Source organism: Canis lupus, chromosome 23, assembly GCF_011100685.1.
Source record: "Canis lupus familiaris isolate Mischka breed German Shepherd chromosome 23, alternate assembly UU_Cfam_GSD_1.0, whole genome shotgun sequence".
NCBI lineage: Eukaryota > Metazoa > Chordata > Mammalia > Carnivora > Canidae > Canis > Canis lupus.
In genome coordinates, this window is record NC_049244.1 from 20,179,879 (window position 1) to 20,203,813 (window position 23,935).

The 23,935-nt window shown below is 40.0% G+C and overlaps 1 protein-coding gene across 4 annotated transcripts in view; it reads left to right on the top strand.

The window, feature by feature from the left end:
* NKIRAS1 (NFKB inhibitor interacting Ras like 1) overlaps nt 1-22,282 on the top strand; it is a 32,571-nt gene extending 10,289 nt beyond the window's left edge. For 2 of the 4 annotated variants that reach the window (XM_038570708.1, XM_038570709.1), the window contains 2 exons: nt 15,944-16,185; nt 21,744-22,282. In XM_038570708.1, the coding sequence (XP_038426636.1) occupies nt 15,944-16,185; nt 21,744-21,986 (485 nt within the window). In that variant the 3' untranslated portion in view covers nt 21,987-22,282. Of the gene's footprint in view, nt 1-222; nt 301-604; nt 658-15,943; nt 16,186-21,743 lie in introns of those variants that run through there. The other 2 variants (XM_038570710.1, XM_038570707.1) reach the window with 2 other exon arrangements.
* Nucleotides 22,283-23,935: the final 1,653 nt, after the last annotated feature.

Sequence of the window (23,935 nt, forward strand, 5' to 3'; positions counted from 1 at the left end):
GTTAGAAATTAAAAGTAAGAAATTTTTAAAAATATTCATTTATTAAAATAATAAACTTATCACATGGTCAGATAAAATTTTTAATATTTTCAAAAGATTTAGTGAGAATGAGCATTGATTGACATTTTTTTGAAAAATCTAATATGCAGCTTACTTAGAAGGTAGCTGGATTATCATATCTACTTGCTTTTGTATTTAATCAATTATGGTATATTTTTTTAGTTGAAATCTATGAAGAAAACCTGGTCTCAGTCAGATAAATTGTTGGAAGAAATAGGAGTATGTTAATAGCCTTTCCAGGTAATTGTGAATATTCTTTGCTATTTCACTAAAACCCAACAAGTGATGGTTACTTAAAGCTTATTGGAAACCACGTCAGTGAACTTTTCCTACTTCATTACAGTAAAATCTCATTGGTCTATCTTGAACTATAAGTGGAATTTTTATCCAACAGTTGTTTTTAAACATCATAAATTGGTCATTTGAAAAATACTGGCTCTGGTAATAAGCAGATCTTCCAAATCACATTTACTAATATCATCACCAGTCATCCGTATTGGGAAAATGTCAAGTTCATGGTAATGGATACAATTCTCATTTTCAGGGCAGCCCCCCCGTGGCGCAGCAGTTTAGCGCCACCTGCAGCCCGGGGCGTGATCCTGGAGAACCTGGATCGAGTCCCACGTCGGGCTCTCTGTATGATGCCTGCTTCTCCCTCTGCCTGTGTCTCTGCCTCTCTCTCTCTGTCTCTATGAATAAATAAATAAAATCTTTAAAAAAAAAACAAAAACAATTCTCATTTTCACTTGAAAGCTCAAATTTTATCATTGACAACAAATACTACTGATTATATTCCTTGAAAACGATAGGCTCCCTTTATTCGTTTTGAGAAAACATCTATCAAATATCCCAATAACAGTTTCCTGTCATTCCTGTAAAAAAAAAAAAAAAAAAACTAGTTTGCAACTCAAACACAAGAGCTTTTCCTCCAACTATCACAATTCATTATGTAGAATATTTGCATACTTCCCATTAATCATGTAGAATATTTTTTAAAATGTAAGTATGTATACTCAAAGATTGAGATTTAATGAAATCAGTAATTTTTATTGTTTCATCAAGGACATTCTTAACTCAAAATGACATTTTTCCCCCAAACTTGCAGTATGAGATGGTGAAGAATACAACTACTAATAAATACAGTTGATGCTCTGCCTTGATTTGTACTAAAGCACTAGCAGTTTTACCCACCATTGCTTTTGTATCATCAGTGCAAATGTCAGCCCAAGTGGAAAAGACAGATATTTTTGATTATTATGAAAATACTTTTGCCAACATGGATTCTTTGAAAGGAGAAATCGAGGGATCTTTAGACCTCACTTTAAGAACTGTTGGTGCATGTAAATATTCTCAGCTGAGCAATGTACTGTACATATGATTGTTTCTTTTGTTTTTTTCTGGAGTTTAATATTTGCTTTGTCATTTCTTTAGTTTTATTTATACCTTTTGCTAATTCTTCCCCATATACACTTGGTTATCAGTTTTTTACAAAGTCAGCTATATCAGATAATCTTTTTTTTTTTTTCCTCCCCTTGGAGATACCCTTCTAGGAATTAGTGATCCTCTTATCTAGGCTGTTACACAGCTATTACCATGGAACTTTTCTTTACCTTTCTTCTTGCGTTTGAATTCCTGTTTGTTTGTTTGTTTGTTTTTAAATTAACTTATTTATTTGAGATGGGGAGGGGCAGAGGGAGAGAGAGAATCCCAAGCAGATTCTGCAATGAGCAAGAAATCTGACATAGGGCTAGACTCTGCAGCAATCCTGAGATCATGACATGCTCCCAAACCAAGAGCCAGATGCTAACCAACTAAACCACCCAGGCACCCCTGAGGCGTCCCATTTCTTAGGTCTCGTCATCTTTGGGTTTACGCCCTCTTGGTAGAACATATCTTCCACCATTCCATTATTAAAAAAATAATAAAACGTTTCTTTGTGTAATCTCCACACAGGTCAAAAAGTAGAATATTGAAGGCACTCCAGTAGTTGCTCATATTTTTCTCTCAATCACAACTCACCACTTACCTGAGAAGCAGGCTCCATGCAGGGAGCCCGATATGGGACTCGATCCCAGGTCTCCAGGATCAGGCCCTGGGATGAAGGCGGCATTAGACCACGGAGCCACCCAGGCTGCCCCCTTCTTTTCTTTATATAGTTTTTCCATCTGTGTATGTATCACTGAATGATATAGTTTATTTTTTGCCTGTTATTGATCTTATGTCAGTGGAATCATACTGTATAAATTCTTCAGTTTCTGGCTTCTTTTGCTTAACATATTTGTAAGATACATTTGTATTGTAGATAGCTGTGGTTTAATTTTTTTTTAATTTTTATTTATTTATGATAGTCACACACACAGAGAGAGAGAGAGAGGCAGAGACATAGGCAGAGGGAGAAGCAGGCTCCATGCACCGGGAGCCCGATGTGGGACTCGATCCCGGGTCTCCAGGATCACGCCCTGGGCCAAAGGCAGGCGCTAAACTGCTGTGCCACCCAGGGATCCCCGGTTTAATTTTTCATAAAGGCTTAGGATATATTCTATTGTATACCTCAATTTATCTCTTTTTTGATAAACATTTTGATTAATTCCAGTTTGGGCTATTAGAAATAATGCTATTATGAACTGTCTTTTACTAATTTAGCCCAGCTATTATGTGGACAATTTATTTATTTTTAACATTTTATTTATTTGAGAAAGAGATGGAGAGAGAGTGCAGGTACAGGGATGCAAGGCGGGTTGGGGAGGGGGCAGAGAGGGAGGGGAAAGGGACAAGCAGACTCTGTGCTGAGTGTATGTGGAGCCGACCTATGGGGCTTGATCTCACTACACTGATATCATGACCTGAGCCAAAATCAAGTGTCAGCTGCTTAATGGACTGAGCCATATGTGGACAGTTTCTGGGTTATATATGTAGGAATGAAATTGCTGGTTCATAGAGGATGTGTTTTTTCCATTTTACCAGATTCTCTTGCTTCCAGTGTTGCTTTTGAGAAGCTAGGAGCCATTATGATTCTTGATGCTTTGGATATGGAAGCTTTTGCAGGCTCTTTTCTTTGTCCCCAGTGTTCTGAAATTTCACAGTGGTGTATCAAATTAGTTTTCATCTGTGGTAGTGGGTACTCAGTGGGCTCTTTCAATATGGAAATGTGTGCTCTTCAGTTCTGAATTATTTTCTTGAGGCTTTCCCTTCTCTATGTTCTTATTCTCTTTCTGGATCTCTTCTGGATGCTAGACCTTCTGGATGAGTCCTCTAATTTTTAAATTTCTCTTCTTATTTTATCTCTTATATTTTGTTTCACTGAGTTTTCTTCATCTTTATATTCCAGCCTTTCTATTGAGTTTTCATTTCTTAGTAACTTGTTATTTCATGGATACCCTATTTTATCCCCCCCCCCCTTTTTTTTTTAATTTTTATTTATTTATGATAGTCACAGAGAGAGAGGCGCGCAGAGACACAGGCAGAGGGAGAAGCAGGCTCCATGCACCGGGAGCCTGATGTGGGATTCGATCCCGGGTCTCCAGGATCGCGCCCTGGGCCAAAGGCAGGCGCCAAACCGCTGCGCCACCCAGGGATCCCTTTATCCCCCTTTTAGTAAATATTGGGTAGTGTTTTTGTTTTATTTGCATAGTCTTTTCCCTCTAAAGTGCTCTTTTCTGATTTTTGGTCTCTCATTTCCTCAAGTATCTAGTATTCCTTGGTTATCTTTTCTTAAGAATGGAGAACGAAAAAGCTAATTGAAAGCTCTAAGCGTGAGAATAGGGTTTATGACTTGGAGCTTCACTATAAAGTGATCTGGTGGGGCATTTGTTGGAGGAACCCTAGATATTAGTATATTTAGGAATTTTCCTTTTTCACTGCCAGATTCTTCTGCCTAAAGGTTAAAGACCCGGCTGCCAATATTTTGAGAGTAGAAGGAGTGTGTCACTTAACTGCCCCCTGTTTTCACTATGGAACTCAAACCCAAGCATACTCTGTTTCACCCTTTCCAGAGATTGCACCTTTAGTCTTCTGTTGGTGTGAGGGAGGTGTAGATGCTCAACAGCATAGAGTGGGAGAGATCTAGAGGGTAGTGGGAAGAATCATGGCTTTAGTTGATCTATAAAGTTATAAAATATCAAAAGATCAACATTTAAGGGCAGGGGATGTAGTGAAGGAAAATCAGACTGGCTTTTGGTGGATAAAATATCCACCATGACAACAGTCTTTTTTTTGTAATCAAAGCCCAATAAGTTTGTCTTAATAGAATAACCTTTAATTTCCTTAAGGTAGCTTAATTTACCACAGGATGATACATATACTCAAACTTATGAATAATTTTCCCTTAGTAAACATTGAATATATTCCTTAATAAAGAATTATGGTGGTAAAGGAAATTTTTTAGTTTTTCATGTTCCAGTGTGTTTATTGTTACTTGATTTCCTTTCAACCTAATGCTTTATGGAGATTTTATTTAATACTTACAGATATTTCAGGTAGGGTACCTTTAACAAATCGTTTTACAGATTTTAGGTTGTTTAGGAAAACTATAATAAGAGTTCTCAAAAACTTATACACACATACCTCATTTTGTGCTTTATTGATACCGTGTTTTTTACAGATTTAAGGTTTGTGGTGACCCTATGTTGAGCAAGTCTATTGGTGCCATTTTTTCCAATAGTGTTTGCTCATTTTGTGTCTGTGTGTCACATTTTGGTAATTTTTGCAGTAGTTCACACTTTTTCATTATTATTTTTGTTATGTTGATGAATGATCAGTCGCCTTTGATATTACTATTGTAATTGTTTTGGGACATCGTGAACCATGCCCATATAAGACAGTGAGCTTAACTGATAAATGTTGTGTCAGTTCTGACTGCTTTACCAACAGACTGTTCCCCCATCTCTCATTCTCCCCTCAGACTTCTCTATTCTCTGAGACACAGCAATATTGAAATTAGGCCACTTAATAACCCTCTGGTAGCCTTTAAGTGTTCAAGTGAATGGAAGAGTTGCACATCTCTCATTTTTAAATCAAAAGCTAGAAATGATTAAGCTTAGTGAGGAAGCCATGTTGGAAGGCAAGATAGGCTGAAAGCTAGATCTCTTGCAGCAGTTAACCAAATTGTGAATGCAAAGAAAAGTTCTTGAGGGAAATTAAAAGTGCTGCTTCAGTGAACACACAAATGAAAAGAAAGCAAAACAGCCTTATTGCTGATATGGAGAAGGTTTTAGTGGCCTGAACAGGTGATCAAAGCAGCCACACAACATCCCCTTAAGCCAAAGCCTAATCCAGAGGAAGGCCCTAACTCTTTTCAATTCTGTGAAGGCTGGGAAAGGTGAGGAAGTTGAAGAAAAGTTTGAAGCCAGCAGATGTGGGTTCAGGAAGTTTAAGAATCTATTTCCATAACATTAAAGTGGAAAGGGAAGTATCAAGTGTGGTTGCAGAAGCTGCAGCAAATATCCAGAGGATCTAGCTAAGATACCTAATGAAGGTGGCGACATTAAACAGCTTTTCAATGTAATTGAAGCAGTCTTATGTTGGAGGAAGATGCCATCGTGAACTTTTTATAGCTAGAGAAAAGAAGTCAGTGCCTGGCTTCAAAGTTTCAAAGGACAAATTGACTCTCTTGTTAGGAGCTAATGCAGCTGGGGCTTTTAAGTTGAAGCCAGTGCTCACTGACCATTCTGAAAATCCTTGGGCCCTTAAGAATTATGTTATATTTACTCTGCCTGTACTCTGTAAATGGGAAAACAAAGCCTGGATGATAGCATGGTTTACTGAGTATTTTAAGTCCACTGTTGAAATCTACTACTCAGAAAAGAAAGATTCCTTTCAAAATATTATTATTCATTGACAGTACAGCTGGTTACCCAAGAGCTCTGATGAAAATGTACAACAAAATTAATGTTTTTGTTTTTGTTTTAAAGATTTTATTTATTCATGAGAGACACACAGAGAGAGGCAGACACACAGACAGAGGGACTCGATCCCAGAACCAGAATCACGCCCTGAGCCAAAGACACCCAACCGCTGAGCCACCCAGGCATCCCAAGATTAATGTTTTTATGCCTGCTAATACAAAATCCATTCTGCAGCCCACGGATCAAGGAGTCATTTTGACTTCCAAGTCCTACTATTTAAGAAATACATTTTGTAAGGCCAAAGCTGCCATAGATAATGATTCTTCTGATGTATCTGGGCAGAGTAAGTTGAAACCTTATGGAAAGAATGCACCATTCTTGATGGCATTAAGAACATTCACAATTCATGGGAATAGGTCAAAATGTCAGTATTAACAAGATTTTGGAAGAAGTTGATTCCAACCCTCATGGATGCCTTTGAGCAGTTCAAGATCAGTGGGGAAAGTAATAGCGGATGTGGTAGAAATAGCAAAAGAACTAGAAGTGGAGTGAGCCTGAAGATGTGGCTGAATTGCTACAATCTCATGATAAATTTTTTTTTTAAGACTTATTCATTCATTTGAGAGAGAAAGAGAGAGAGAGAGAACACGACAAGGGAGCGGCAGAAGAAGAAGCAGATTCCCCGTTGAGCAGGAAGCTCACTTGGGGCCAGATCCCAGGACCTGAGATTATGACGTGATCTGAAGACAGATGCTTAACCAACTAAGCCACCCAGGTGCCTCTCATGATGCAACTTTAACAGATGAGAATTTGCTTCTTGTGAATGAGCAAAGAAAGTAGCTTCTTTTTCTTTTTTTTAAGATTTTATTTATTCATGAGAGACACAGAATGAGAGGCAGAGACACAGGCAGAGGGAGAAGCAGGCTCCCTGCCAGAAGCCTGATGCAGGACTTGATCCCAGGAGCCTGGGATCAGGACCAGAGCCAAAGACAGACATTCAGTCCTTGAACCACGCAGGCGCCTCAAGAAAGTAGTTTGTTTGTTTTAAAGATTTTATTTATTTATTCATGAGAGACTGGGAGGGGGGCAGAGACACAGGCAGAGGGAGAAGCAGGCTCCCAGTGGAGAGCCCGATGTGGGACCATGATCTCCAGGATTACGACCTGAGCCAAAGGCAGACACACCCAACCACAAGCCACCCAGGCACCCCAAGAAAGTAGTTTCTTGAGATAGAATCTACTTCTGTAATAATGTTGTGAAGACTTGAAATAACAACAAAGGATTTAGAGTATCACATAAAGTGAACTAATAAAAGCAGCAAGGAGGTGCGTGGCTGGCTCAGTTAGAAGAGTGTGACTCTTGATCTCATGGTTGTGGGTTTGTGCCCCATGTTGGGTGTAGATTACTAAAAAAAAAAAAAATAGACTTTTAAAAGGCAGCAAGGTTTGAGGGGATTAACTCCAACTTCTCTCTTTCTCTCTCTCTCTCTCTCTCTCTCTTTTTTTTTTTTTAAGTGAGCTCTATACCCAGTGTAAGGGCTTGAACTCATGAACCTAAGATCAAGAATTGCATGCCTTACCAACTGAGCCAGCCAGGTGCCCCAGATTGACTCCAATTTTTGAAAGAAGTTCTGCTGTGGGTAAAATGCTGTTGTACAGTATCATGTGCTACAGAGAAATTATTTGTGAAAGGAAGAGTCGTTTGATGTGGTATACATTGTTCTGTCTTAAGAAACTGCCCTAGCTACCCCAGCCTTCAGTAGCCACCACCCCGACCAGGCAGCAGGCATCAACAGCGAAGCAGTCCCCTCCACCAGCAAGATTACAACTCCCTGAAAACTCAAGTGATGGTTAGCACTTTTTATCAGTAAAATATTTTTTAATTCAGGTATGTATGTTTTTTAGACCTGATGCTATTGCACACTTAATAGACCAGTATGAAAGGGAGGTACATGCAAAGTGATGTCCAAATGCTGAAGGAGCCAAAAGACTGGGGGAACAAAAAGCCAAGAAGTCAAGCTTGACAAAAAATGGTTTATTAAAAAGGGACTTGCAGACAGAAGTGTGTCTTGGGTAGCTACAAGTAGATGTCTGCAACCCCACCTCCCATAAGACCTGCTTTTACAGGGATGCCTGGGTGGCTCAGTGGTTGAGTATCTGCCTTTGGCTCAGGTCATGATCCTGGGGTCCTCAGATGAAGTCCTGCATGGGGCTCCCCATGGGGAGCCTACTTCTCCCTCTGCCTAGGTCTCTGTATCTCTCTGTGTCTCTCATAAATAAATAAAATCTTAAAACAAAACAAAACAAAAAAAACCTGCTTCTACAGCCATAGAGGCTGAGGAGTACAGGCTGGGAGACCACCTGGGAAGGAATGTTTGAGAATCATAGCTGTATCTCCAGAGTAGATCAAGGACGTTATGACCCAAGGGTCTACTTAAAGGTATGATTAAACAGAAGGAGGGATGCCTGGGTGGCTCAGCGGTTGAGCGTCTGCCTTTGGCTCGGGGCATGATCCCGTGGTCCCAGAATTGAGGCCTGCATCGGGTTCCCTGTGTGGAGCCTGCTTCTCCCTCTGCCTGTGTGTGTCTCTGCCTCTCTTTCTGTGTCTCTCGTGAATAAATACATAAAATCTTTAAAAAAAATAAGTTAAACAGAAGGAATGTGGGGGCAGGGGTGGGAAACTCTGCTTAAGAAGGCTTCTGGTCACAGAGCAGTCATCATGGTGGATTTGTCCAAGATGGTGTTAGTTTGGTTCACACACTCCACCCCTCAAATCTGGCTCTTACAATCTCCCATGCCCCCACCTCTTCTGCAGTAGTCCCTGAGCCATCAGAGAGCGGGTCTTGGCAATAGGGTCCTTTGCCATACCGTGTTCAAGTTGAAGGCATAAACCACAGCAGCAGTACAGATAGCAGCAGAGACCTGTCAAAAGGGGAGCAAACCGCATATCCAGCATGAATCCTGTTGTAAACCATCCACATGTATCCATGTCCATTGTAGGAAAGGGTTTCCTTTACCATAACAAGAGAAGCAGCAGGCTTAAAGGATAAAAGAATAAATTGCTTAGTAGGTACTTCTCTGGGGGAGATCCTCTCCCTCTATTGATGACGGTAGTGCCTTTGACCTTTGTCAGGAGAACAGAGCTGGCCTGAGGTACATGAGCAGTTGCAACATACCAGACATGTTACCCTGGGGCCAAATGTCTGTCTGTACATGTAAATTAAAGGTGGTGCAAACAACCACATTAGGTAAGCAGCTATAATGCCTTTCAACATGGATGCTTGTCTGGAATGTGTATGTGTTGGCCCCAACTCCAGCAAGAACAATGGGGACCACCTTAGCCCTCACTCTGGCAAGAAATAGCCTATTATTCTGGGGGAAGTTACTATTCTAATCCTGTTTAATCCCTTCTCCCAAGAGGATGGGCTGAGGAGCCTGGAACCACAGTTGTCCTGGCCTGCTATTAACTCAGTAACCAGGGTCTCAGCCTCGTTTTCTGGATGGCAATAGTCCTAAGCATGCTGGTTTTTTTGTTTTGTTTTGTTTTGTTTTTAAAGATTTTATCTACTCATGAGAGACGCAGAGGGAAAAGCAGGCTTCCTGCAGAGAGCCCGACGTGGGACTCGATCCTGGGTCTCCAGGATCATGCCCTGGGCTGAAGGTGGTGCTTAACTGCTGAGCCACCCAGTCTGCCTGGCATACTGGTTTTGGTACCTAACCACACATTTGGGGTGGTGCCACAGATGGTCTCAGTGGAACTTAACAAGTGTATGGCTTCTGGCAAGAGTTATCTATCTGTGCAACTATGATGCCTGTAAGAGAGCTCTGAGTTGAGCTTTAAGAATGCCATTCTTCTTTCCAGTTAGGCTGGTGGCCTGGATTAAAGGGTAAATGAAACTACCCATGTATGTCCTCGCACCACATCCAATGAAATGTGTTTCCCTATCACAATCTATCCTTTGAGGATATCTGAAGATGACACTAAGTTTTTCTAGGGCGTGGATGGTGGCATTTTGATTGGCTCTCACAGAGAAGGGCTTAGTTGAGCCCTGGCTGTATCCATACAAGTTATAGTGTTCTTTTTACCTTGACTAATGGGTAGAGGGCCAGTATAATCAATTTGGCAGTCTAAAACCAGATGGATTGCATGATGTATGTGTCTTGTGTGTGGAACTACAAGACCATTTTCCTAGGTCTCAAATGGGAGCAGATCAGGCTATTGCTGATGCTGCTAAGATGTCAGTATAGCACAGGGGCATGCCGGTTCCCTTCGTTATATTTCAACCAACCTTAGCATTGCGATGCCCACTGTGCTTATAAAAGCATGCAGCCAATTCTGAACTTTGCATGGAGGTAAGGGCCCTGATTTTTGCTAAGGTGCCTGCCTCAGTATTCCCAGTGGGTGAGACACGCCTATGCCTGAGACATGGAAAACAGTATGGGAGGCAACAGGGTCCTATATTTCATATATTCTTCCATAATTTTCCCCATAGTGGTTTCTGTAAAACTTCCCAATCATCCCAAGCCCATTGGGCCCTTATGGACAGCCTAACTATCCATGTAGAGTGTAAGAAGTCAGGGTTCATACATACATACCATCTAGGCAAATCTCAATTCAGCCTGTTGGCTGCTTTTATTATCTGCAGCCTCAAACCAGAAGGAATAGTAAAGAAAGCATTGTGGAGGGTGCCTGGGTGGCTCAGTCAGTTCAGCACTGACTCTTGGTTACAGCTCAGATCATGATCTCAGGGTTGTGGGGATCGAGTCCTACATCGGGCTCCATGCTCAGTGGGGAGTCTGCCTGAGATTCTCTCTCCTCCTCCCTTTGCTGCTCCCCCGACTCATGTGTACTTGCTTGCTCTCTCTTTCTCTCAAATAAATAAAATCTTAAAAAAAAAAAAAAAAAAAAGTATCGGCTAAATCCAAAACCACATGGTAAGAGCCAACACCATGTACCGTCTGTTCAGTAATTTGGGTAATATTAGGGACAGCCTTATTTAGTTCTCTACAACCCATGGTCATTCTCCAGGTGCCATCCGGTTTCTTCACATGCCATACAGCACTATTAGCAGGATTTTATGTTGGTCTGATTATTTGTACTCTTGGTAATTCCCATATAGTGGCAGATATTTCCTTGAATCCTCCTAACAACCAGTATTGCTTTACAATTATAACCTGAGGAAGGGGTAACATAGGATCCCAATTTCCATTTCCCCTTAAAGAGAGTTCTAATTACTTTAAATCAAAAGTAAATTCTCCTACAGAACTTTGTAGTATTTTTTCCCCCAGAAGAATATCTATGATTAATATATTCTCCAGTTTTGGAGAAATGAAAACCTTACAAGGTGCTTTTATTCTCAAGCATGCTGTTGTGCATTTCACCCTTAAGCTTTTTCCTCGGTAACTATTGGTGGCTGCCCCGGTGCCTGAATGCCATTCTGGATTGCCATGAATTAGGGTGCATTCTGCTCTGGTATCCACTAAGGCCATGGTTTTTTGCTTATTTTTATGGTGTCCAGTAAATTGTGAACTATATGTGGGTCCTCTAGGTGCCCCCTATGGCTCTCACATGGAAGCAACGTTGGTCCCAACCCTGGTCTTTCAGGCGAGGGAGTACCTGGCCCTGGTAAGAAGTCACTTGTGGCTGAGGTTTTTTTCTTCCAGGGGAGGCATGGAGGACAGTGGCCTAAATTGCTGAGCAGAAGTAAACTTCTATAAAGCCACTAGAATAGCATTTAGTTGGCGGGGCTGTCTTTTCTCTGTTTATGCGCACTGCCAGCAGGTCATGCTATATTTGCTTTTGGGTTACCCTAATGTCGCCTTTGTTTTAGATTAACCTTCCTACTTGTAATAGTTTTAATTACATATATGATTTAAAATTCTTAAACCTCAGAAACATTAATTTCTAGTAAAAACTAAGCAGTGGGGAACGGTTACACCAGCATTCTTCACTTAGCAAAACTTTAAAGTTCCAAAGCACCAAGAAGATTTGGGAAGCTAGTTAAAAAGTTTACCTAAAACTTTTTATTTATTCAGTCTGTGTGTTCCTAACAATTATGTTTAGATGACCTCTGAAAATTTCATGAAACCTCAGACAAAGTCAACCAGCATTCTAAGTTATTTTTGCTGACAAATTGGAATAGATAGACATGAACTTAACGGGTAAATTTGATGCTTGGAATTGTATTTGATGTTGATAACTCTGAAGACATGCTTGTTTTAATTAAACCAACAAACTCAGAACTTTAAGAAAGATTATCTTAGATCACATGAACTTAAAAAACATTTGGGTTAATTTTTATTACATATGAGAATTTAAATTGTATAAGCACTTTTTTTATGCCAATTAACTAGAGCCTTTTTTTAAAACAAATTTTAGCAGTACCATCCAGAAGTAGAAAATATTATATAACTATAACACATTCTTACAGACACACATAAACATTCAGATACAGAGACTTTATAGCTTCTGTTTTAATATTACTGCCATGAAATAGGTACAAAACTCACACATAAATGTTGGATCTAAATTTGTTTTTTTGGTGTGTGGAATAAGGTAAACTGTCTAGGTGACTTAAGCTTTTTCCACTTATATTTGGGGAATACATTTAAGATTTATATGTCCTTTTAACAGAAAACCAATTCTAATTTTTCACCAGCTTATGATTAATATTAAACCCATTTTAATATAAATTCATTTTAATCTTAGCCAGCTGGACCACACATAAAATTCCTCTCCAAATATTCCTTTTCCACAAACCTTATACAACTTCTGATTTTGTCTTTTTTTTTTTCCTCCTCTTCAGACCACCAGATGCTCTTTAGGACATTACTTTTTATTTCTCAGTAAAAAAGCATCTCCATTTTTCATACCTTCTATGGAAAACACCTCCTACTTTCCTGGCGTACAGAGCTGTTTCCCATGAGTTCCATGGTTTAGCATCCCACGCTGGGTTCAAGTGATGGCTGTAATCCGAGGTTGCCACATTTTATGTTCCCCCTGTGTGCACAAAGTGACAGACCCACTGAGGTCTCAATTTGTGCATCCTTAGTTTAGATAGTACCTACCAAGTTAGAAGCCAAAAGGGATGTGGCTAGTCTCCTGTCCTTCTCCATTTGTAATTCTTTCTTCAACTGCCTTTCTTCATTTCTGCCACTAGCCAGGCGTTGGTGTCCACTTGAAGGGCCCACAGGAGCAGCCAGCCCACCATAGCCACTGCTTGGCAGCCTTCCTTATCCCAATGGGTCATGCGACTTTGTAGTAGTGCTGTAATCCATTTGGCATTTCCCGGGTGTCCCCGTCCTCATGCAGCAATCCACAGGCATCAAGCAACCAGATTCTGCCTTCCTACATTGATGTAGTCTGCCAATCCAGGGTTCCCCCAACTGAAGCTTTATTCCCTTGCCCATTCTTCAGTATGTGGGCTCCGCCTGGTTGGCTCACCAATTGTTCTGTGAAAGGGAGGTGTATGCAAAATAATCTTCAAAGGCCAAAGGAGCCATTAAAGAAAAAGGCCAAATCCAGCTTGACAGAAAAGTGATTCATTAAAGGGGCTTCTGGACAAAAGTCTCTCTTGGGCAGCTGCAGGACAAGTAGATCTCTGCAACCCCACCTCCTAGAAGACCTGCTTTTACAACCCTAGAGGCTAGGAGTACAGGCTGGGAGACCACCTAGGAAGGTATGTTTGAGAATCAGAGTCCTATTTCCAGAGCAGATCAAAGACATTATGCCCCAGGGGGTATGCTTAATGGTGTGACTGAACAAAAAGAAAGGGGGGGGGGGGGGCGCGAGGCTCAGAGGTTTAGCGCCGCCTGCAGCCCAGGGCCTGATCCTGGAGACCCGGGATCCAGTCCATCGAGTTCCGCATCAGGCTCCCTGCATGGAGCCTGCTTCTCCTGCCTGTGTCTCTGCCCCTCTTTCTATCTCTCATGAATAAATAAATAAAATATGAATGAATGGAAAGGCAGGCAGGCAGGAAGGAAGGAAGGAAAAGAAAAGCAAAGCAGGGAAGACTGCGCTCTAGAAGGCTTCAGATCAAAGTGGTCACGGCAGATTTATCCAAGACCGTATTTATCTCATTTATGCAACAGTGTAAACATAACTTTTACATGCACTGGGAAGCCAAAACTTTGAGACTGACTTTATTGTAATACTTTATTGCAAAGGTCTGGAACAGAACCAGCAATATTTCTGGGATATGTCTGTATGTTTTATTGATATAGGATGTTATCCACATGATTTTATTTTTGGATATAGCTCACATTTAAATATGAAGATGGTTCCTGGGACTTACCTTATAAGCCTCTTCACTGTTGATTAAAATTCAAAGTGTTAATCTCCCCTTAATTCCCTTATCAACAAATGATTATTGAATACTTGCTGTGTACACACTGGTTTCTCTCAAGGATGCAGGACCAGTTGAAGAGACAAAACTCACATAAATGCAACAAAGGGGGTGGCTCAGCGGTTTAGTGCCACCTTCAGCCTGGGGCCTGATTGTGGAAACCCGGGATCGAGTCCCGTGTCGGGCTCCCTGAATGGAGCCTGCTTCTCCCTCTGCATGTGTCTCTGCCTCTCTCTCTCTCTCTTATCTCTCATTAATAAATCTTTTTAAAAAATGAAACAAAGGAAAATGCATTTTAAAAGGATCACTCAGGCCAGAAGAAAACAAACTTGGACATCAGTTATGAGATGATCTCATTCGTTTACTCATTCAGCAAACACTTCTTAAGGACTTCCAATGTATATAAGTCATTTTGTTAGTCCTCAAAGCTATAAAGACATTAGCCACAGTCTTGGCCCCCAGAGTTTACAGTCCAGCTTTTGAGGGGACAGATAAGGAAACATTGACGTATAAGATGATGTTACTGGTACAAGGCACAGTAGAAGCAGAAAATTGGGAAGGGGATAATCAGGAGAGGATCCATAGAGTTGACATTTCTGTGAAATTTGAGATTAGTCTTTTACCAGGTGTTTACCGAGCTAATTGCGTAGTTCAGGTGAAGATAACAAGCCAACAGGAATGAGGGAGGCAATGGATTAAGCAGGTGTTTCTGCAGCAGAGTGGCTGATTTTTGATAACTTTTCTTGGTCAGCAAGAACTCTGAAGATTGCCCAGGGAAATGACGATCAATGAGCAAGGAGGACAAACAAGTGTGGGGAGGAAAGATAAATTTTGTTAGTTTGAAGTAGTTACATGACATTCACATATAAATACCCAGTAAGTACTTGAAGCAAAAGTCTGGTGCTTAGGCCCAGACAGAACATAACAATTTTTGAGTCCCTTAAACAGACTCTGGAAATACTGGAAGTTGTACAGAATAAAGGCAGCAAAGTGACCCCAGGTTCTGTCTTCAGCTCTGATGGAGAAGAAAATGAAGCTTTTTTTTTTTTTTTTTTGTATTCTTTTTATTGGAGTTCAATTTGCCAACATATAGTAGAACACCCAGTGCTCATCCTGTCAAATGCCTCCTTGAAGCTACTTTTAAAATCAGCCTTTAACTCTCCAATTTCAGTACTAAGTTCTTGGACTCTGGTAACAGTTACTTTTTAAAAATGCCAAATAGTGTCATTGCCAATTTTTTTTTTTAAAGATTTTATTTATTTGAGAGAGAGAGAAGATAAGCAGGGAAGGGGGGCAGCAGAGGGAGAGGGAAAAGCAGACTCCTGATGCAGGGCTCCAACCCAGGATCATGATCTGAGTTCAGGGCAGATTCTTAACCAACCAATCCACTCAGGTGCCCTTCATTGCCAAACTTTATTTCTATTTAGAGGAAATATATTTTAATACCACTTTGTTCATTTACTATAACAGCTACCTTTTACTTTAAAGAAATTTAGTAAATGGAAATATGACTCTTATATGTAGTAAATAAGGAAACTTCTAGAAAGCCAACTTCTAAAGGACAAGAAAATACCAATTGGTACTGAGTTATCTAAAAAGGATAGTATTTATTGAGGTACAATTGAATTAACATTCTATTAATTTCAAGTATATGATGTAATGGTTCAATATAAGAGTAATTTCTTTTTAATCCCAGGAATGGAAGATTGTGAAACAATGGAAGATGTTTATATGGCTTCAGTGGAAACGGATCGAGGAGTAAAGGAACAGTTACATCTTTATGACACCAGAGGCTTACAGGAAGGCGTAGAGCTACCAAAGCATTATTTTTCCTTTGCTGATGGCTTTGTTCTTGTGTATAGTGTGAATAACCTTGAATCCTTTCAAAGAGTAGAGCTTCTGAAGAAAGAAATTGATAAGTTTAAAGACAAAAAGGAGGTAAGTGGGTTTGTTAAAAATGCTATGAATTATAATATTGCTTAAATCGTAGCATGGACTTTGGGGCAGTTACAATATTTAAAAAGCATTAAAAAAAAAAAGGGGGGGGATCCCTGGGTGGCGCAGCGGGTTAGCGCCTGCCTTTGGCCCAGGGCGCAATCCTGGAGACCCAGGATCGAATCCCACATTGGGCTCTCGGTGCATGGAGCCTGCTTCTCCCTCTGCCTATGTCTCTGCCTCTCTCTCTTTCTTTCTCTCTGTGACTATCATAAATAAATAAAAATTTTTAAAAATGTTAAAAAAAAAGCATTCAATTGTATTCAGTTTCTGTAACTGTCATAATATTTTTTTCTTAGCCCAGGAAATACAGGATTTAATGAATTCAGTCAGGACCAGTGTTTGACTTTCTGCTTTTGCTTGTTACCATTTGCAAGTTGAATTTTAATGACACTATATCTTAAGTACTACATACTTCACTTCATATTCTTTGGGATCACGGTTTCCTAGAGTTCTCTTTGTCTCATTGGCTAAATAGGATTCTTGTTTTCGGCCTTAGTGGAAAATAAATTAATGAATATAAATACATATAAATAAATAGATTGGATTCTACTCATTTATCACTTAGAAATAAGATCCTTACCATGATCTGTAGTCTTAAATCATCTAGCCCATACCTGTCCTTTTTGTCTTATTTTTATCATTTTGTTCCTCTGTCACTGTACTCCACGGACAGTGGTCTACTTTTTGTTTTTTTTACAACATGATTTGTTCCTGTTAAGTCTTTGTTAATTGCTGGTTCTCTCCCTGGAACTCTGCAGCTCTTTCTACAGATCTTCACATGGTTGACACCATGTCATCTAGGAAACCATATAATATATTGGTTAGCAGCACTGGCTAGATATTCTTAACCTAGATTTTTATATTTTATTTATTATGTTAAACTTACTTTGAGATAATTGTAGGTTCACATACAATTTTAATAATAGAGATTCCTTACCCAGTTTCCCCAGTGTTGTACAAAGCTAGTATAATATAAAACCACCAAGATATTTATTTTTATAGTCAAGACATAGAACAGTTCCATCGTTGCAGGGATCCCTCCCATTATTCTTTTTTGCCACACCCACTTTCCTTCTATCCTCACCCTCTTAATCCCGACTAATCTGTTTTCCATTTCTAAACCTTGTCATTTCATGACTGTTAACATAAATGAACTCGTACAATGTGTAACCTTTTGGTATTAGCATTTTTCACTCAGCATAATTCTCTGGGGGGTCACCAAAGTTATTGCATGTATCAGTAGTTCATTCCTTTTTATTGCTGAGTGATATTCCATGGTATTTATGTATCAAAATTTATTTAACCATTCTTGTTGAAGGATATCTGAGTTATTGATATTTTATTATTTTGAATACTTATTTCCTATGTGAATAGATTACAATCATAAGGTTCAGTCTTATACAGAGGCAAGTAGTAGATGCGCTTCTCCCACCCATTTTCCATTTTTCCCACCTAAACAGATAAATGCTGTTGTTATTTTCTAGGGTATCCATCTTATTCTCCTTCCTGCCCATCTCCCCCCAAAGTTGAAAGAGTGATTCAATGAACACTCATAGTTGATACTTGAATCTTGGTTCTGCTTCTCAACTTTCTGCCTGTTTCCTTAACCATAAAATAGGGATAATAATAGTACCTTTTTCGTATGATTGTTAGGGAGATTTAGGAAGCACATTCATTCAGTAAATGCTTATTGAACAACTACTACCTGCCTGGAATTGTTTTAGGTAAGGCACTGACAATAGACAAATGAATATCATGAAGAGTCAGATGCTATGTAGAAAAGTAGAGCCAGGGTGTGAGGGTACTATTCTCTGTAGGGCAATCTCGGAAGGCCTCCCTGATAAGGTGACTTTTAGCAGAGATTTAAAGGAAGTGATGGAGGGAGCCAAGCCCATGTGGAGGAGGAATGCTCTAGGTAGAGGGACTAGCTGGTGCAAGGATCGGGGGAAGTTTGCTTTACCATGTTCAGGAACAACAGGGAGGCCAAAATGGGCTACGAAGAGTATGGGATAGGAGATGAGTACAACACTTTGGATCAGATTGATTTTGAGAACAGGAAAGACATGATCTAGCTTAGGTTGCATTTATTTATTTATTTTCATGTTTGATTTAAAAAATTGAAGAGGTAATGTTTGCACATGGTTCAGAAATAAAAATGACATAAAAAAGGACTATTGTGAGTTCTAGTTTCCACCCCTGTCCTCAACCACCAAGTTCTTTTATCTCAAGCGTACTATTCATTTATCTATTCATTGATTGATTGTAAATTCTGTGCCCAACATGGGGTTTAAACTCCTGACCCTCAGATCAAGAGTCATGATTGAGCCAGCCAGGTGCCCCTCAAGCATGCTTTTTAAATATTATACTACTTGTGTAGGGGCATCCTTCCAAAAGTTTTTCTATATAAATACAAGCAGATAGGTTCCCCACACACACTTGCTTTCTTACATCGAAAGTAGCATAGTGTTCTGCACCATAACATTTTTCATATAATGTTTAGAGTCCTTTCCATAGCAGTACTCAGATCCCCTTTTTTAAAACTGGTGCATATTCATTGTGTAGATGTATCTTACTTTAACCAGTTCCAAATTGATGGACACTTGGGCTTATAGTAATGATTTCTATTATGAACTATACTCCAATGAATAATCTTACACATTTATTATTTTGTACATTTTACAGTAGAGTTGTAAAATCAGCCAAAATGGGGTTCTTGAATCAAAGGATATATTGCCAAATTACCTTCCATAGCCATGGTATGAAAGTGCCTGTTTCTTTAGTCTTGACTACATTGTGTGCTTATGGATTTTGTGAATCTTCTGGGTGAAAATGGTACTTCAGTAGTTTCATTTTCCTTTAATATGAATAAAGCTAAACATCTTTTGACTTGTATTAAAATGTTCACTTTGCTGTGTTGATAACAGACAACATAGTTGGGGGACAAGGTGAGAAGCAAGGAGTTTTGTGAAATGCTATGGCTCTGGAACACTTAAAACAGTTATCCTTTGAGGAGAAACCACTTTAAAAAGTAGGGAGTGATCAAACTGTGCCATGGTGCAGATCAGATAGGTCAGAAAAGCTGAGGAAAAAGACATGGCCAGCCTTTAGAAACTTGGGACGTCTTCAGAACTATTACAGTAAAACAGTGAGATGAAGTTTGGTTGGCCTGGATAGAAGGTTTGTACACAGCAAAGATGACTCTTTGAAGGAATTTTGAGTCAAAAGAGTAAGTATATTGTCTAATAAAAGGAAACAAGCTGGAGAAGGAAGTGTAAAAGAGGGTTTTTAGAAGAGAGCAAGTGTTTGCCTGCTAATGGAATGATTCAATAGGAGAAAATTGATGGGGAGAAAAATGATTGCTGGAGTGACAGTCTTGTCTGGGATAGAGGATGGGTTCTAGAAGATGGTAGTTAGATGTGGCGGATGCAGGTGAAAGTGTTGTTTTCTTACTGAAATAGTATGGACATCAGCTGAGAGGTGGGGAGGAAGAGATGTTGGAGGTTGAGAGGGCCAAGGTAGGAGCTGTTAATACTTGTTGGAGAACACCAACTCACTTTTAAAGTCCGTGGTTATGGGAGCCGGGTGGCTCAGTGGTTTAGCGCCTCCTGCCCAGGACGTGATCCTGGAGACCCAGGATCTAGTCCTACATCAGGCTCCCTGCATGGAGCCTGCTTCTCCCTCTGCCTGTGTCTCTGCCTCTGTGTATGTCTCATGAATAAACAAAATCTTGTAAAAAAAAAAAAGTCCGTGGTTATGGATTGGGACCAGCCAGCAGAGCTGCGTTTTTTTCCTCCATCTATATTAAATAAGGGTATAGACGCAGTTCAGTTAATAGTTAAATTTAAGATGGAATGTTGACCAGGTGAATATAATGGGATGATGGCGGCAAGGTATAAATTAAAAGAATCTGAACTGGCCCAGAAACTGAGGACAGGAGAGGGGCTGAAGGACAGTGATAAAGGTATGAGAGCCAGCAGGACTGTAAGTTCTTCTGGTGTTGGAAGATTGTTGCAATCAGAGTGTTAGGCATGAACTAGGAAGGTAGAAGTGGGAGTGGGATTCTGGAATTGAGACCATGGAGGGGAGCAATTATAATGGCAAGAGCTAGGATGTGTTCATGGGAGTGAATGGCCGAACAAGTCAGAAGGATGATCAAGGCTGTTTGGGAAAGGTCATCCGTGTGGCTAGTGAAGTCATTAGGACTTATGATAAAAGTAGTGTGGTGGTGACCATGAGCCAGGTCTGTAATGAGTAGAAACAGAGTGGGGGGTGGGAAACAGGTAGTACAGGTTAATAGCACCAGCCTTCAATTTTAGCCTTCTTAGAGGACATTGTTGGAGACAGCATTGAGGGACAAGGACACCCCCTACATCCCTTGTGCCCACTGTGGTAGTGAGAATACTACAGAGCTGAGCCAGTTTCAGCTAGGAAAAGTGAAGGGAACATTCAAAGCAGAGATGGGGATGTAAAAAGGAGATTTTGTTAAAGTCAAGGGACAACAGGGAGCAGTTTCTGCAACTGGATGGGAGAGGGAGATGGGAGATCAGAGATCAAAGAATACATGTGAAGATGAAAATGTGGGTGATGAAGAGTAGCAGGAGGGCCTGTGGGGATAGATCCTGCTGAGGAATGAAGGAACAGAAGACTTGCCAAAAAGAGCTTAGGGGCCTGTTCCATCCTACCTGGGAGGCATGGTCTAACTGGAACTCAGCTCAGTTTTAAGGCAAGAACACAGCAATGGCTTAAGTGTCCTAGTTCAAAGCTGCTCCTCAAGAGGTTCCTCCTCTAGCAGTTCTTACTGCCCTTCTACTTTCTGTAATTTTTATTGTCTACTTACTTATATAGTCAAAGGCCTGAAAATTGGATATTCTCTCCTCCAGACCTCCCTTCCTCCTGGGCTTTGACTGCCTTGTGACCGCTGAGTTCTGGTGGCCTGACACTGCACGATGTGCAATAAACATTCAAGCTTAAGTGAATGATTGTCTTACCTTTAGTGTAAAATGTTATCGTTCCATACATTCAACAGATATTAGTGCTTGCATTATGCACATGTCTGATCAGAATAATTCCTGTTCTCATAGAACTTAGATTCTAGAGGTAAACTCTCACGGCTCCAGGAATCTTGTTTTTTTGAAGTATGTATTACAGATTTCCCAAACAGCAGGTATAATAGCTACACTGAAATGCAGACACATTTCAAACTGTTATGTTTCTTAGATAGTAATTTCCCCAAGTCTCGCTTCTATTCATACTTAAGTAACTTCACCTACTGTTCATTTAAAATGTTTCCTAGTTAACAAGCTGTAGAGCATCTGCGTTTTTAATGAAAACGCATTCAGGAAGAGTGAGGTTAATGTCTTACTAGTTTGGACTCAGGTCACATCTGAAAATCAGTTTTGAAGTAGTTTTATTCAATAGGACAATTTTCTTGATTTTTTTTTCTCTTTTGCCTAGGAACGGATGTTGGCAAAGCATAATCTTTTTTATTTTCCTTTTAGGTAGCAATTGTCGTATTAGGAAACAAAATCGACCTTTCTGAGCAGAGACAAGTGGATGCTGAGGTGGCACAGCAGTGGGCGAGAAGTGAGAAAGTACGCCTGTGGGAGGTAACGGTTACAGATCGGAGAACTCTGATTGAGCCATTCACTCTCTTAGCCAGCAAACTTTCCCAGCCCCAGAGCAAATCAAGCTTTCCTTTGCCTGGGAGGAAAAACAAAGGGAATTCTAGCTCGGAGAACTAAAAATCACTAATGCTACAACTGTTGAATAATGATTGCCTTTAAGTGTCTGTGAGCATATTTAAAACAGGCCATTTGCATCACCTACCTTTGGTCCTTAGGAAACCTTTAAGGAGTAATTTAATGCACTTTAGGTTAGAATTAAATTATTTGGGCTAAATTTATTGTCTGATATGAAATAATATATTTGCCTTGTCATTGTTTGAAACTTATCCCTGAACTTAGTACCTTTGTTGTTTAAATTTGTTGTACTTGTCCGAATGGTAAAATAAAGTCTGGGTGGTATGCTGATATACCTATGAGTAGTAGAGCTCCATTACCCCCAACTTATTTCAGAAGCCACTGTTCTCTGTAACTTTATGCAACTTCTTAGCTCAAATATAACTTTGTGGGGTTTTTAAAAAGATTTATTTATTCATGAGACACACACAGAGAGACAGAGAGGCAGAGACATAGGCACAGGGAGAAGCAGGCTACTCATGTAGGGAGGCTGATGTGGAACTCGATCCCAGACCCTGGGATCATGCCCTGAGCCAAAGGCTGACACTCAACCACTGAGCCACTTAGGTGTCCCTATAACTTTCTTTTTAAGAAGTTCATTAATTATCTAATGTCTAGAATTATAAAATGATATTTTTAGATCACTAACAGTAAACAGTTTAGGTGTTAAACTAAATTACAGCTCTTGGAGACCTAGCTAAATAGAACAAAACCTATGATTTAGCTTTGTTCAAATTATATGTTTAGCATGACCCAGGGTAGCAGGTGGTGTAAGTATGTTCAAAGCTTTTGTTCTTTCTTTAGAAAACTATTAAGCACTTAAGGACACTTAAGCTTCCATTTTCAACAAGTATTACTTTACCTTCTCCAATAGTTTTCTGGAGACACAGTCATATGGAATAAAGTGTATCATAAAAATACTGGACTACAGGGATCCCTGGGTGGCTCAGCGGTTTGGCGCCTGCCTTTGGCCCAGGGCGCGATCCTGGAGTCCCAGGATCGAATCCCACATCGGGCTCCCGGTGCATGGAGCCTGCTTCTCCCTCTGCCTATGTCTCTGCCTCTCTCTCTCTCTCTATGTCTATCATAAATAAATAAATAAATCTTTAAAAAAAAAAAATACTGGACTACAGGTTAGATATTGTAGTCTGTGCTATAGTATTCTTTGAAGATTTTGGCAATATTCAAGCAGCGGGACTAATTGTGTTTTGCAGGTTAACAATACTGTAACTAATTTTAAAAGTAGGAAGCAAAGCTACTTAATGTTTTAATTGGCAACCCTGACCTGGGCCAAAATCAAGAGTCAGATGTTTAACTAACTGAGCCACCCAGGCGCCCCTCAACTACTTCTTTTTAAAAAAGTAAATTCTACCCCCAACTCATGTCTCCAGGATTAAGGGTCTCTATCACTAGAGCCAGCTGCTGCCCTATAAACTGTAACTTCTTAAGTGGAATACTTTTAAAGCTAGGTTCAGTGAATTTTAAAAAGTCAATTGGTTCATTTCTGGGAGGTGAAGAACTGCATAATATAAAACTTGTAAATCAGCTAGTGTTTCTCCTGTTTAATTGGCTGAAATTCCTCATCACAAATACATTTTTTTTTTTTTGCCAGAAAATTATTCAGATAAGTCATTCCCTAGGGTTGATCCCAGTTTTTCCTATGTTTACACAGATGAATTCTTTTACAATGACTTAAAGTTTCTCTGGAGATATGCAGAGAAACAGAACTGGTGGATATATGTACACTTAGGTATTGCCAAATTGCCCTCTAAGGGAGATGTCTTTTCTGAGATACCTCATAAGCAGAGTAGAAGAATACCAACCCTAACCTAGGTCCTTGATAATTATCATCTGTATTACTTGTAGGTTGTTCAGTAGCAAAGCCCTATTAAGTTTAGAAGAATCTGCAAACTACAAACACAGGCAGAGGAAAGTAATTGAATACAGCAGTG